Below are 14143 nucleotides of genomic sequence, written 5' to 3'. Positions count from 1 at the left end.
CCCTCCATTCCTTCTTACTTCCCGAAGTGCAGGCTTAAGTATGATGAGTTACTGTATCATGAAAGTTTCAAAGACACCATTACATTTTTTAAAGTTACAATCCAATACACATTTAGACTGGATCTCGCAGGCCCTTAACTTATGTCAAGAGTTGCTCAGGTAAAGTCTGAAACCATGCCAGTGTTTAAAATGGCAAATCAGACCCAGGCCTTTCACTTCAAGCAAATAATGCTCCTTTTAAAAATTCTCTGGACTTCTAGCGTCACTTTGAAACTAACCACCAGCAGAAAGGGGATTTTCAGAGAAAAGCCAGCTTTTGCAACTTTCTAGAGTTTTCCTTTGTGTCATACACAAAATTTTTAAAAGCAAATGAAAACTGGAGTTAGGGTATAACTAGAAATGCTTTTGCTTCAAAGTTTTACAGCTGAATCAAAATAGCACTGTGGTAATACTCTTGAATTTTCCAGCAGATAATGCTTTTATTTAATCTCACTACAAGTGGCTTCTGTATACACGCTGTTCTTACAGAGTGGTTTTGACCAGGAAACCCACATGCATTACTAATTGCATTCTGAAATTCACGATAATGATATAATGGAGCATACAGTGTAGGGAATGGATTTACTTCATTTCCACCACACTATTTTCAAACATCATACAGCATTACTTTATTCATTAGTCCCTAAATACCTTCCCTCTCCTGAAATTCAAAACTCTTATGCATTTAAAGTTTTCCTGACAGCATTTGGGTTTTGGATTTTTTTTTTTCTTTACTACACAAAACTGCCCATTCTGCTTTGTTTCACTAAATTTCTAGGTGAAATCTCTGCTTCTCTCTTGCTTCGTTAGACACCCCCCCCCCAAACTTAATGGGAACTTTCACTTAAATGGTCTTTAATAACCTTTTCATAAACCCTTCTGGTTTTGTTTATTACACTACCAAACCTCAGAGTGCTTAGCAACTGACAGCAACTTTTTAGGTTTGTTAAATCCATTTAATATAGTGGGTTTGTAATGCAAGGTGTCAATCCAATGACATGGGAAACTTCCTTCTTCTATTAACCCTCAACATGTGCCATGCTCCTGCATAAGAAGTACCAAGACAAGCTTCCACGTACTCCACTGAGGTTCAAAACCCTCCTGAGAGACCATTTCCCCATTTGTAAGCATTCTCAGGCAATTTAACTTCTCCTCCATAACTACCAAAAATTGTGCCAATTAACGATAGCATGGAGAATTTGGATCCAGTTTTAGGAAATTTCAAAAATCTAACGTTTTCTACTTTGCTCTGCATGCGAAAAAACTTCATGAACTGTTATTTGTGGCAACTCTGGAAGATGCCAGCAAAATTCAAAATTTGGCTACCTCCCCAAGTCTGATTTTAAACATAATTTGAGCCAGAATTAGAAATGTTTTCATTGATTTGAAGTTTAAAATCAGCATCAGTCAGACCTCTGTGCTGCCTTTTGTTCTTAAAATAAAACCTTCATTACATTTCGAGCCACGTGAAAACTAGATGGTGAATCAGCTTCAAGAATAAAACAAAAATAAATATTCTGCTGTTCATCAGAAAGTGATGTAGGTTTAACATTACCAAAACACACTATACTTTCCGTCTCTAAATATTGCCAAACCCCTCTGACATTTTGTCTGCTATGCTACAAACTAGTGGGTAAACCACTTTTAAGAGGCAAGTCCCATTTGTCATAAAGATTTAACAGCAAAAAACACCCCCAAATATAGGGATTTGGATAGTGTATATTTTAATAACTAATGCATAGTTCTTACTCTGAGTTATGTCAAAAAGTCAGATCTGACCAATTGCAGAAATTTCTTTGGTTGGTTTTGGTTTGGTTTTTTTAAAAGTTGTTCTTGCCAAATCAGGTGAAGATAACTTTTGCTGTAAGGAGCTAGGGAGGCAGGCATCATTTTCAAAAATAAAGCATTTTTTTTCCCCATGTTTTACTTAGAAGTTCTGAACGGAAAGATGAGTGGTTTAGCTGTTACAAGTAAGGAAGAAGCAAGAAGCAATATAATATCCATTTTGTGAAATATTAACCCAGAAGTGTTTTCCCCAGGCTGAAATCTGAGAGTTTTTTTCTCCCTCTATCATTTACTTCAATATTGCCGTTATAAAAGTTCAGGGAGATACAATGAACTTTTTCTCCTTGATAGCATTTTGCTGAAAGTCTGCAACACTTACTGGGGAAAAAGATCCACTCTTGCAAAATATCCTGCAAAGGACAACTGTATGAAAATAAAAAATCAACATAAACTGTATGTCATATTACATATTTAGTAGTTGTTTAATTTTGGAAATCTGATAATGCTCATAAAGCATCTTTGCTAGATGACTAATTAGTTGGCATTCAACCTAAAATGATGCCAAACATAGCACTTCTCTTGTACGCGTGCAGAAGTGTCTGTAACCTCTCCGCAGAGACTAAATTGCAAAAGGCTACCGGTTCCCAATGATCTCTCTGGGTGCCAGTAAATTTAGCTTCCTTCTCGCTTAATGTGTAAGCTAACTTACAGAAGGCCTCATTTTTCCATAATAAAGGAGTGATCAACGATGCCAGGTGCTGTCCTTTAACAATCACGATCATGCATGTGAGCACTGTATATGGCATGTGGGGAACGTGTTGGCATACATGTCAGTGTAGATGGATCACGTGCACGAAGAAGGTACTTTCAGAGGAGGAAGAAAGTATTTCGCAACATAAACCTACGCAAGGATCTCATTCAATCCTGTATAGGAAGCAGCCTATAAAACGCTCCTTACAGCTTTGTGCATCCCAAGAAGGGCTGTAGCATTTCCTTTTAATTTTTTTTTTTAACTTTCAAATCTGTGTTTTTAATATCTTCGTTCCAGATTACAAAATAAAGTTTTATTTCGTCTGGATCCTAGTGATTTTTGGTTCCAAGTCTCTACACTGCACCATCAAAACCAATAAAGAACTGCAAGTCTGGCTGCTTCTTCAGCAGCACAGAACTGCATCTTAACAGCCTGGGGCACGAAAGGGGCAGGGAAGGGGCACGAAACCCCCGCATGCAGAGCACAGGTGAAGGCAAATTCAAGACTCCTCCACTTGTAATTCCTATACAGCAATTAAGTCTACTACATCTAAATCAAAGCTGGAATTCGAGCAACTGTGGTAAAGAATTGGTGTGCTCAGGCACCTGAGCTCTGGTTTTCCCTAACTAGTGGAACAGAACTCATCAAAGACCTGCCCTCTTAGGCCAGTAAAAGTGCACTTGTTTCTATTAGGACCCGATCCGTGGCATTTAGGGGTCAAAAACTACCAAGAGCCAGAAGAATCTGGATGTCAGACAGGTCCCTCCACCCTCATCAAGCCCACGCACGCCAGCTTCAGGGCTTTTTATTTTCCAGCGCAACAGCAGCAGCAGCAGCCCGAGCCCAGGGTGTGGGCAGAGCAGCGGAGCGGGGGCTGAGCCCGGGACCGCCCCAGCGGGACCCCCACGGCCGGGGTTACTGGGGACCCCCACGAAGCTTTCGGGGCCAGGCGCTGCCTCGCCGCCGGCCCTTCCCTCCCCGGAGCGCTCGGACCCCGGGCCGGGGGAGGGGGGAGAGGTGGGACACGCCACACAGGTTTTCGGTCGGTAACGGGTCGGTACGATCGGCAAGCGCTGTGCCCCCCGCCCCTGCCCCCCGCCCCTGCCCGGCGCTCCCCCCCCGCCCCGGCCCCGGCCCCGCACCGCCACCGTACCCCCGAATCCCGGTCGCAGCCGGTTGTCATAGCCATCCAGGAGGCTGTTCAGGATGCTGGTGAAATTCTCCGGCCACAATTTCTCCTCTTTTTTGCCCTGCCCTGGCGGCCCGGTGAGACTACGAGGCAAAGAGGGAAAGGGTGAGCGGAGCCGCCGGGAGCCCGCGGGGGCAGCGGCACCGGGACCGGCCGCCCCGGGCCCCGGACCCCCCCCCCCCCCGCAGACCGTCCGGGGTACTCACCACGTCGCCAGGCACAGGCAGTGCAGGAGGGCGATGGAGAGACCCGAGGACATGGCGATGGCTGGCTCCTTGGCAGAAACCATCTTTGCATGCCATACTTCACGCCTGGGCACGTTAAACGCCTTGTCCGGGGCGGGGAAGGGAGGGGGACGCGGGGCCCGGCGGCGGGGCGGGGGGGAGGGGAGGGGAGAGAAGGGGGGGGGGGCGCGGCGACGGCGGCAGCCCCCGGCGGCCCTACATGCGCGGCGCCCCGGTTGCCAGGCGCCCGGCCCGGGCGGAGGAGAGGCCACTTTCCCCGCACCGTTAACTCTCTCGGGGCAACAGGCGCCGGTCCCCGCCGGTCCGTCCCCCGCCCCGCTCACCCTCCTCCTCCTCCTCCCCCCCCCCCCTCCGCCCCGCCCGCGGCCCCGCGCTCCGCCCCGCCCCGCTCTCCCCCGCCGGCCGCCGCCGCAGCCTGAAACCCACCGGTCCGCCCGTGGCCTGCCGGCGGGGGGTGCGGCCGCGTGGGGTGCCTGTGCGGGAAGGGTGGCTGGGAGCGTGGCGCTGGTGACCGCGGCGGGCAAGCCTTCGTTCGTCCCAATCATCTCTGCTCCCCAAGGAGGGGAGAGGGACACACCACACACACACACTAAACCGAGAGCGGCGGGGGGGCGGGAAGCTATCAGTTCCCCAGCGAGGAGGGTTTGGGAGCGGGAGGGTCCCTCCGCTCCGGCGTGAGAGGAGCTGGGGGGGAGAGGAGAGGAAAGCGAGCTCTGACTCCAAGGTTAAAACAGAGCGCAGCCGAAACGGATGGCAGCGAGTGGGTTATCCCGGGTTTCTAAAAGCAAAAATGCCAGAATAAGGGAATGGTTTCACATTCTATCTTTTTTCTTTTTTTTCTTTTCATTCCTATAATTAGGAAACAAGATTTGGTGACCCAAATAATTTCCATTATGCGAGGTCCAAGGGATTCTGCAACAATTACAGTAAAATCCACTCAGAAGTGTTGCTAGTCTGTCACGGGCTATTGGGATAGTTGGGTGCCGAGGGGAAGAGAGGGGGAAAGGAAGGGAAGGGGGGGGCGTCCCCCACACAATAGGTATTGGCAATAAACAACTTGTTCTTCTGATCAAGCGTGCTGCAGGGACAACTGTTTAGGTTTGGAAATCGGCGTGCATGTCAGTTCTAATGAGGATGGTGAAGTTCATCGTGCAGGAGCACATAGAGCAGGTATTGTAATTGACTCCAAGACTACAGTACTGTCAATGCTGACATAAAAAGGCTTTATTCATTACTTGCTACAGTATCTCCAAGCACTGAAATGCCTGATTATCTTCAAAACTACTGTACACTTGAAATCTTCCTGATTGTACTTCAGAACTTATTCCAGCTAGGGTGCCCTTTGCTGATTCCTTTGAAAAACAATTAAAGCTGTGCTTGAAATCCATTTAGCTTGCTGATGCTGTTTATCTTTCAAAAAACTCTGTCTAGGCAGTCAGTTCTGCTTCCAATTTTAAAAGCCCAATTTAGGCCTCTGCAGATTACTAGTCGGCTTACTGAGATTTTGACAGGATCCTCATCTCCTGACTGCCTTACAGGATCCTGATCTGACTGCCTTACTGGAACGACAAATCCTCTGCTGAAACCTCACAGAGCGGGCAGCCTGCCTATGGACAGCACGTGTGCTCCATGCAGTATTTACAAGCCTGGACAATGCAGACGGTAGGATGTCATGCCAAGGTCACTTTGGCTCCTGTGACGAGGCTCTGGGAGCAGCCTGTTTAACTCCACACACAGGTGAAAACCAGCACGCCAGCAAGAGTCCACTGCCCTGGCTCCCTTCGCAATCTGATCAGGAACGACAGAAGGATGGATCAGCAGCTCTTCAGGAGTCTAACTTCACCACATCAGGTAAGTTTGCCTGGGTTAATCAGCCACTTTTGATCTATAAAGTGATGTAATTTGTTTTTCTGGACCAGTGTTCTGCTGTAGCATGGACTATGCCAAAGGGATACATAGAATTGGCCTCCAGTAAAAAGAGTCTCTAGTTTTTCTGTCCCTTGCAAGAAAAGTAATCCCTTGTTGCAGAACACTGAAAGTATTTCTAAGTAAGGTTATCTGATCTAGGGATACCTCAGAAAAATTTTGCTGGCAGAAGCCAAACTCACAACTGAAGCAAGGGCAATAGATGGTAATTGAGAACTGGGAAGAATCCTGTCGGCTAGTCACAGAGCAAACCACAGCTCTACAGCACTGCCACTTCTAGCAGCTGCCGTGGAAGAAAGCCAACAACACCCTGGCAGAGCTGGGGACACCCTTGGGTTTAGATTGTGTTATTACCTTCTGCATATGTATAGACACCTGTGCGAACTGAAATAGAAAAGTGGTATTCACCGGTAATGATGTCCCCACATGAATGTCCTGAGAAATGTTATCACAACACCCTCTCAGATCCATGCCTGGAGTCATAAGGAACTTGGATGCTGTACATCCAGTAGTTCTGCTACAGGTAAAAATCAAAGAAACTCACTCCGTTACCCCTCTTTACAGCAATTTTAGGAACTGAGCTGGTCTTTGAATGATTCCCAGGTTCTCTAGAACAAAGAATAATATTATTGATTCCTTTTGTCTCTTCAGTACAGGTACTTCAGTAAAGGTAACATCAAGTTGAAAGATTTGTGGATGTGCCATGCCAGGGCACCAGGCAAGAAGTACTCACGGCTTCTAAGAAGATGCTCATGTTGTTTTTTCTAAGAAAAGGTAGACATAGTGCCCTTCTGTCACACCCTCCCTGCCGCAGGTTGTATTGATGTAGGATCCAGGTGACATCTGGGTGCATTTACTCCCTACAAGTGCTAAAACTAAATGAGAAATCACTTTCTCTAAATCAAGAAAATGAATTCTAACACTTCTCAAATTTATCAGTGGTTAATATCTCCCTTAGATCCAGCAATGACTATCAAGAACTCAGTGAGATTAATACCAAAACCAGATTGTTGTCCTTGGTATCTGAAAAACTGTGTCATTTGTATATTGCTGAAACTTTTACAAAACTTGGCTTGAAGGAAACATAAATCAGTTGAAAATAACAGTAAACAGTCCTGTAAGCCAGATATATCACCTCTGAGTACTTGTTTATACCTTATGATATATGCATTGCCCTGGCTAATTTCAACATTTTTTGAATTGCATCTTAAGAGATATTCTTTATTCCTTTGTAATGTATTTGTAGCATAGACACATACAGAAACTCCCAGGGTGTTTCTCTGTCACCAGCAGATGTATGCTGATTTTAAAAATACTGCTTCAAATGGTCTTTGATCACTTCAAAGAATTTCTGGGTTATATCATGTCTCTAAAAGAACTTGATGACTCCAAGAAGGATTTCGTGGTCACAGGCTGGATTGATGGTGCCTAAAAATGTTTGCTGAATTCGGCATTTTCTCAGCTTCTCCAGCTTTTACCACCAATTCTTCCAAGATTTCTCCAAAGAAATCTCACCCATCGTGGACTATTGTAAGAAGGGGACTATTTTTGCCCAGCTCCATATGCTCAGAAAGCACTTGAATATCTTAAATACTTTTTTTTTTTTTTACTGTCCCTATGCTGATGTATCCTCCTAATAATTTTTTATGAAGCAGACATTCTGGCCAAGCCTCAAAAGCAGTTTTATCGAAAGCTATGGATCTTCAAGTATAGCTTGATAATTTTTTATTTATCACAACACACAGAGAAGCAGAAAAGTTTTTCATCACTCTTCTCATTTCTACTTTACCATCAGATTAAGTGCAAAGAAACAGGAAGCCGGTACTTTTCTTGTGGAAGGCATTATCTAACCTTTCAATATTTTTTTTTTTTTGGTAAACTATAGCCTCCACCAACAAACAGGTTATATAGGTAAATTATAGGTTACATCCTTTTCCCCATCAGATTTGATTATTCAGCTGATTTTGACCTGATATAGTCCTGGCATCAAATCCATGAAGATAGAGAAGCTTATATGGAAAAGACTGCAAAAATCTTTATTGCCCAACTATATATTGCATAGTTAAAAGCCTCTAACACTTAGAAAAGAGGAGATAAAACTGGGGTCACTGCCAAGCACCTAAATGTTTCTTTATCTGAATAGCTAAGTCATTGATTTCTTGGACTTTTTACAGTTTCTGCCCATATCAATAGAGTTTCTTACAGTCTTGATCAAACGGCTTGTCTTCACATACATCCTTTTTAAAGGTCAGGGGTTGAATATCCATTCTTTGGAAAAGGTATACCCCAATCCCATTTTTGGTAGATGACCAAGAAAAGATATGAATACGTTTTCTGTACAGCTAATTAGAGGCTCTTTCACTCCCATCCTTGCACTTCCTCAAGTGTGCAAGGGGTCTTTCACTCCCCTCCTCTCCTGCATCCACACACATTAAAGAGATCATGGGAACCTACAAAAAAACCCCCACCTGTCCTTGGCTTTATCAAGACTTTGATCTGGAGCTCAGGAGAACCCTGAACTACCTGTTCAGGGAAGAGTTTTTAATCAGTGGGGACATGAGGATACTGTGGGCCTTGATTGCACCTCTAGGGAAGTGCTTATGTTTAAGGAGTCTGGATTTTGAGTCTATTGATTGCAATTTCAGTTCTGCTGTGGGAGCAGTAAGATGCTTAAGCTCTTTCTGGCTCTTCTTCTAGTCCAGCTTTTCGCCCCTGCTGTAGTTCTAGTAGTTTTCTTTCCAGCTTCTCATTTCAGTATCTGATCACAAAGTTGTTACCTCCAGTTTTAGAAGGATCCCATTGCATTCATTGTAGTTAGTGTGTTACCAGATGCATTTCTTTCTCTCCAGAATTTACAGTCTAGATAGATAAGACTAACTAAGGATTGGACACAAGAAAGTACTATTATTTCTGTTTTGCTGGGAACTGAGATGCAAAAAAAGTGACAATGCAACACCATAACACCATGTAAGAAATCTGCACCAGAACAGGAGCTTAATTCCAGTCTGCTGTGTCCCAGGTCAGTTCACTAATCACCACCTCAGCAGTCCTTTCAAGGCACAGCGTAAGCTCTGTGTAGAACTGAACCTTCCGCTGGTCCAGCTTTGCTTCACTTCCATGGCCAGAACTCCTACGAAACTGCAGGAACTGATGCCGACATGCATTTAGCCGTGTATTTTTTCCTCTGACATATGGTATTTACAAGACTGTTCTACAGTACCATGGTTATTTTAACACACATGTCCTTGATTTCTTGGAAAAAGGCTAGAAAATCCTTTGAGTACCAAATATATATATATACATACACACACACATATATATTGCTATTACTGATTGCAATAGGATTTATGTGGATTCTTCTAGTGATTGACACATGGATGTTTAAGGAGGTAAACTGTGAGCTTCATATTTAAGGGGACCGCTACACACTGCAATGGAAACATGTTTGTGGAAGCACTCACTGCAGGAACTGCCAATTTGGGGCAAAAAGTGTTCTCAGCAAAAAATCGTTAGAGAATTCCTATGCCTCCATCTCTCATTTCTCGTCTTACCCTGCTGCTTCCCCAGCACACACACTCATATAATCAGGCATGTCACTGACCCATGTCACATCTGCAGCAGGAGCCTAGAGATGCAGGGGCCATCAGGGCAGGTCACGGTCACCTCCTCAGTGGCAGAGTGAGGAATAAAGCAGATCTCCTGATTTCCATCTCTAAAATGGGCATCCCCAGAAAAATATGGCAAGAAGATCTCTTCATGCAGGGGGGAATACAGATTTTTCTAAAAGCAGTACGAGGCTGTCTCTGCTTCATCGAGGTGAAGGACATGGCAGCCAGGGTTGTGGGGAGGAATCTGGGAAGCCACTGCCCTGTACCCTGCCTTCCCCTGTCAGGGCTGCCAAGTTTAATGCAGTATGTGTCAAAAATTTTGGTTGCCCTGAGCAACGGTAGCAAACCTGCAGCTTTCAGAGGCGGCAGGCAGGCTGAAGAGAGGGGCAGGGGGCTGAGACAGGGGCAGCTCGTGGGGGCTGCCGTGGCTCAGAAGGAGAGGGGAGGAAGGCTGGGTGTTCCCACTTGTGGTCTCCTTCAGGTTCCCGCTTTCAGGCAGAGCCTCCCATTCTGCCACCTCGTTTTAAGACAGCTGCATCCCACTGCTGGCCCCTGCTCCCAGAGGGAACAGGAGAGCAGAAGCACCAACAAACTACCTCCCTGGAAGGCTTCATGTTCCCAGTCATTACATGTCTATTAATCCCAGAAGTGTATGAGTCATGGGCAGAGGCCTGGGGAATGAGTTAAATATGCCATGGGAGCCATAGGTCTGTCTCCTGACTCACACTGAAGCCATTGGCATCATCAACTCTAGTGATTTTCTCGCTGCCTTCATGGTGCTTGGCTTGCCCAGGTCTTTCAAAGGCAGGAGGAGCCTTATTTTTCTTTAAAAGAGAGAGAGGGAAAGTTGCAAAGTCTCTGGATTGTACAATGGGGGAGAAAAACCCCAAAAGTTGACCTAGGTATTTTACAAGGCACTGCATAAAGAACTCAAAATCCTGCATGCAGGTAAGTAAAACTGGGACTTCTGAATCTCATGACCCCTGTGGGGCTGACTGCTGATTCTCAAAACTGTGGGGCTAGCAGTACTGATGAGGCTCTGTTTATGCTGCTCTTCCCTCATGTTGCTCTGCTGGGGGGTTGGTGAGCCATGCTCACCACCGCCTCTGCACTGACAATGATGTTCAGTTAAGAAGAGACAGTTTGCTTTGGTTTGGTTCACTTCCCACCACTGCTCTCTTTGCTTATGTCAAGCACACACATTAACAGAGAGACCTTCCTTTCTACTTGGAAGAGATACATCCTTTCTGTCATGACATTTTAAGAAATACTATGGCTTCAGAAGGAGCAAGGCATACAGTCACCTAAAGGTGTTCTGCATCTAACTTCTTACAAGGGTCAGCTTGTATAGTTGTACACCCACTACAGTCAAAACTTTCCATGTAATGATAACATCTCCGTACTAAATAATAATATCAGCATTCATGTGTTAGGTAGAAAATATTCCCTTTAAAATGTTTTAGTATAAAAACAAACAGAACGATTTTTTATGCAAATAGAGCTGCCAAGCAGACTTTTGTAGTGGCCCCGGGGTCAGTAAACAGCTGAGCAAATTGGCATTTAGAGCTGTACTTGCAAGCTCTGCTTGCAAAGGCAAAAATTGCCATTGTGGTAATACACTTAATCTACAGAAGACACACAACCAGTCTGCTCTTCATTACCATCTGGTGGTTGTTGCATGGAGTGGCATTACTCACATCTCAAAAAGTTACTGAGGGGAATTTTCATATCACCAGAAAAGAAAGGCTGCTGTAGCAGCAGTGGGCAGCACAAGAGGAGTGGTTTTGTCTTACAGGCATTGATACAGAGGCATCAGGCCCAGAAAACACTGACAAAATGAGCAGGTGGAAAAGAGAAAATTAAGAAGCATCTGGTGGTACTTTAGCATTTTGTGAAGTCATTTAAGGCATCCCTGAATATCACTTGCTGAGAACTGCTTGGGAAGCATAGTGCACTGTTCCCTCCAACTGACAGCAATGGCAGCTGAGACCATTTGGCAAGAGAAGGTATCTTGTTAACCACTTTTAATAACTAGTTTCCAGATCTGCTCCAGTACTTACCCAGAGAGGTATCTTACAAGTGGTATCCTAGCAGGGGCTGTGTGTCCTTGGTGGTAAGCAAGAGGAAGATAATCCCGTTCTACAACTACATGGGGAGCTAGCTCTCCTCTCGCACAGTTCAGGCTCTCCACTGTATAGTCTCTTCTCCTTCCCACACAATGGTTTCATCAAAGGGAAACTGTGCAGTGTGATTCAGCTTGGAGGGGACTTTTGGAAGTCATTGGTCCAATCACCTGCTCAAAGCGCAGCCAGCCTCAAAGTTAGATCAGGTAGCTCGGGCCTCTGAGGAGATCCTCACCCTTTTCAATCTTCTTGGAGTATTTCTTATCCTTGGAGTATTTCTTATGAAGCAAGGGTAGTCTACTCTTATACCGAGTGAAAGAAGTAAAATAACTGATGAAGTACAATACCCTTTTGCTTTTACCTACGTGTATGGATCAACAGATGGATCAACAGATAATTGATATACAGTGACAAGTCCACTCTAAGTATTTTGCAGCAGTAGAAATATCACCTCTTGGTCACAGTCACAGAGAGTGCTAGTCTGAATACACCATGGAGCTGATCCAGTGCAGCTGCAGCATCTCTTGTCTTATGCACTAGAATCAATTTTTCAAGAATAGCATGAAATGAAGTAAAATAAATTCACTATTGTAATTATAAAATTCACAAAGCATAATACACTTAAAACCAGAAATCGTTTTATGGTTCTGTTGCTTTTTACCTTTAAAGAAAATGCACTCTTCAGTTCCTTTCCCAGCTCTGCCACTGATCTCTGTGACTGTAGTTAAGTCATTTAGGCCAAAACTTCTCAACAAGTGTAGCTAATAATAAGTGCATGAACATATACGAAGGCTTTTATATGTAAGAGTGACCCAGATTTTGTGGAGGCCAAATACCCAAATCTGCATTTAAAATTTTGATCCCCAGACCTCTGTGTCTGAATTTCCTGTTCTGTAATTTTAGAGGAGGCTTACCTATATTGCAGGGATATTTGAAGGCATTAATTAGTTCAAATGCACACAGTGGCTTAAAAATATAAAGTACATAAATACTAAGTATTATTATCAAATAGGTCAGTATTTAACCAGTTCTCATGTCCTTGTTAGTTTAGACATTTTGTCAACTTTGTGTCTCATTTTGCATGTTTAATACATAATCAGCTTTCTAAATATTTCTCTGCTGGACACAGGCTTCAGAGTACATGAGATTAACACTATCTGAGAAATAAACACCCCTTAGCCAACACACTGTCTATATGAACAGGCCTCCACAGTCACCTCCCTGATCTCTTAGCCCACTTAGACATGAGAAATGAAGGACTTCCACTGCTGATGGTGAAAATGAGTGGGTGGAAAACCCAGGGGACAAGAAGGAAGCTGAATATTTTACAGAGACAAATACACAATTCCAGGAGGCAGACTTCACAAGACGAATGGTTTTAACAGGATGGATGAGGTCTGCATTCACAAGCGCTCTTTCTTATCTCATGGAAAACCACCTGTGTCTTCCCTGTCTTATTACTCCAGAGCAATAAATGCTCTTTTCCCTGCGGTACGGTTCAGCTCACAGCCCAAAAAGATGAAGTACAAATCTATCCTGACTTATGTATGATTTAGACACCAGGGTCATTTAGGTCCTGTTCCAAAATTCACTGAAGTAAACTAAAAACCTGCCACTCACCCTGGGGATTCTGGATCAGAGCCAGAAAGCATTTTTCACTCCGAGTTCCCAATTTACTATGGTGTTGGGTTTTTCTCTATATTTAGAGTACTTCATTTTCTTATAGCCTCATTGTTGTTGTTTTTATCCTATTATACAAATATTCTAATTCCTCAGTTCCCCATCTGACAGACAGGCAGGCAACATTTTGCCTTCATCAAAGGGGGGTGGTCAGGAATTTGACTTGGCTGCCACTCCTGTGGCCTGCCCCTCAGATTGGTCTAACACAGAGACAATACTGAAACACATTTTGCAGATTTTCTGAAATGAAAACCTTGATAATGTCCAGAAGCTGAAGTAAAATTTAAGCCTTAATGTGCTAGGTGAAGGGAGAGAAACTGTCTGAACCAAGGAACAAGTCACTTAAGGAGAAACTTGGAAAGACAAAGGAAGACACAACAGAGAGGTTAAGAATATGGGAAGTTAACTCATGAGAATGATCCAAAAATCATCCCTTACAGTAGGAAGAGATGAGAGGGAAATGCTTCCAAATTATAAAATTAAGTATATTCTTGATATTTCTTCTTTTTGCCTCTTCTACCCATGAAACTAAGTCTTCTTTCAACCTCTTTCACTTGTGTCCAGAGATGGTATTAGAAAATATCTGAAGCTAATATTGTTGACATCACACAAATACTTGCCACTGCTCGGGTGAACAAGGGGATGCTTCCTCACCCCTTATCTCACCCTTTACTGCTTGAGCATTCAAGTTCTGCTGATTGCCTTAAAAGAGAAGTCGGGATGGTTTTGCCGTCTGAGGTGGGTTTGAAGGCAGCCACAAGCAGTTCGGTCTTTTCCAAAACGCATGAACAGCAAAT

The 14143-nt window shown here is 44.2% G+C and overlaps 1 protein-coding gene across 1 annotated transcript in view; it reads right to left on the bottom strand.

Moving 5' to 3' along the window:
• GABRA4 (gamma-aminobutyric acid type A receptor subunit alpha4) overlaps positions 1-4332 on the bottom strand; it is a 39803-nt gene extending 35471 nt beyond the window's left edge. The window contains exons 1-2 of the mRNA XM_052780143.1: positions 3971-4332; positions 3729-3847 (exon numbers count right to left, since the gene is read on the bottom strand). Of these exons, the coding sequence (XP_052636103.1) occupies positions 3729-3847; positions 3971-4053 (202 nt within the window). The 5' untranslated portion in view covers positions 4054-4332. The remainder of the gene's footprint in view (positions 1-3728; positions 3848-3970) is intronic.
• Positions 4333-14143: the final 9811 nt, after the last annotated feature.

The sequence above is a fragment of the Harpia harpyja genome, chromosome 2 (assembly GCF_026419915.1).
Source record: "Harpia harpyja isolate bHarHar1 chromosome 2, bHarHar1 primary haplotype, whole genome shotgun sequence".
In the NCBI taxonomy this organism is placed as follows: domain Eukaryota; kingdom Metazoa; phylum Chordata; class Aves; order Accipitriformes; family Accipitridae; genus Harpia; species Harpia harpyja.
Note: the sequence above shows the minus strand (reverse complement) of the source record. Positions and strands in the feature narration are given on the sequence as shown.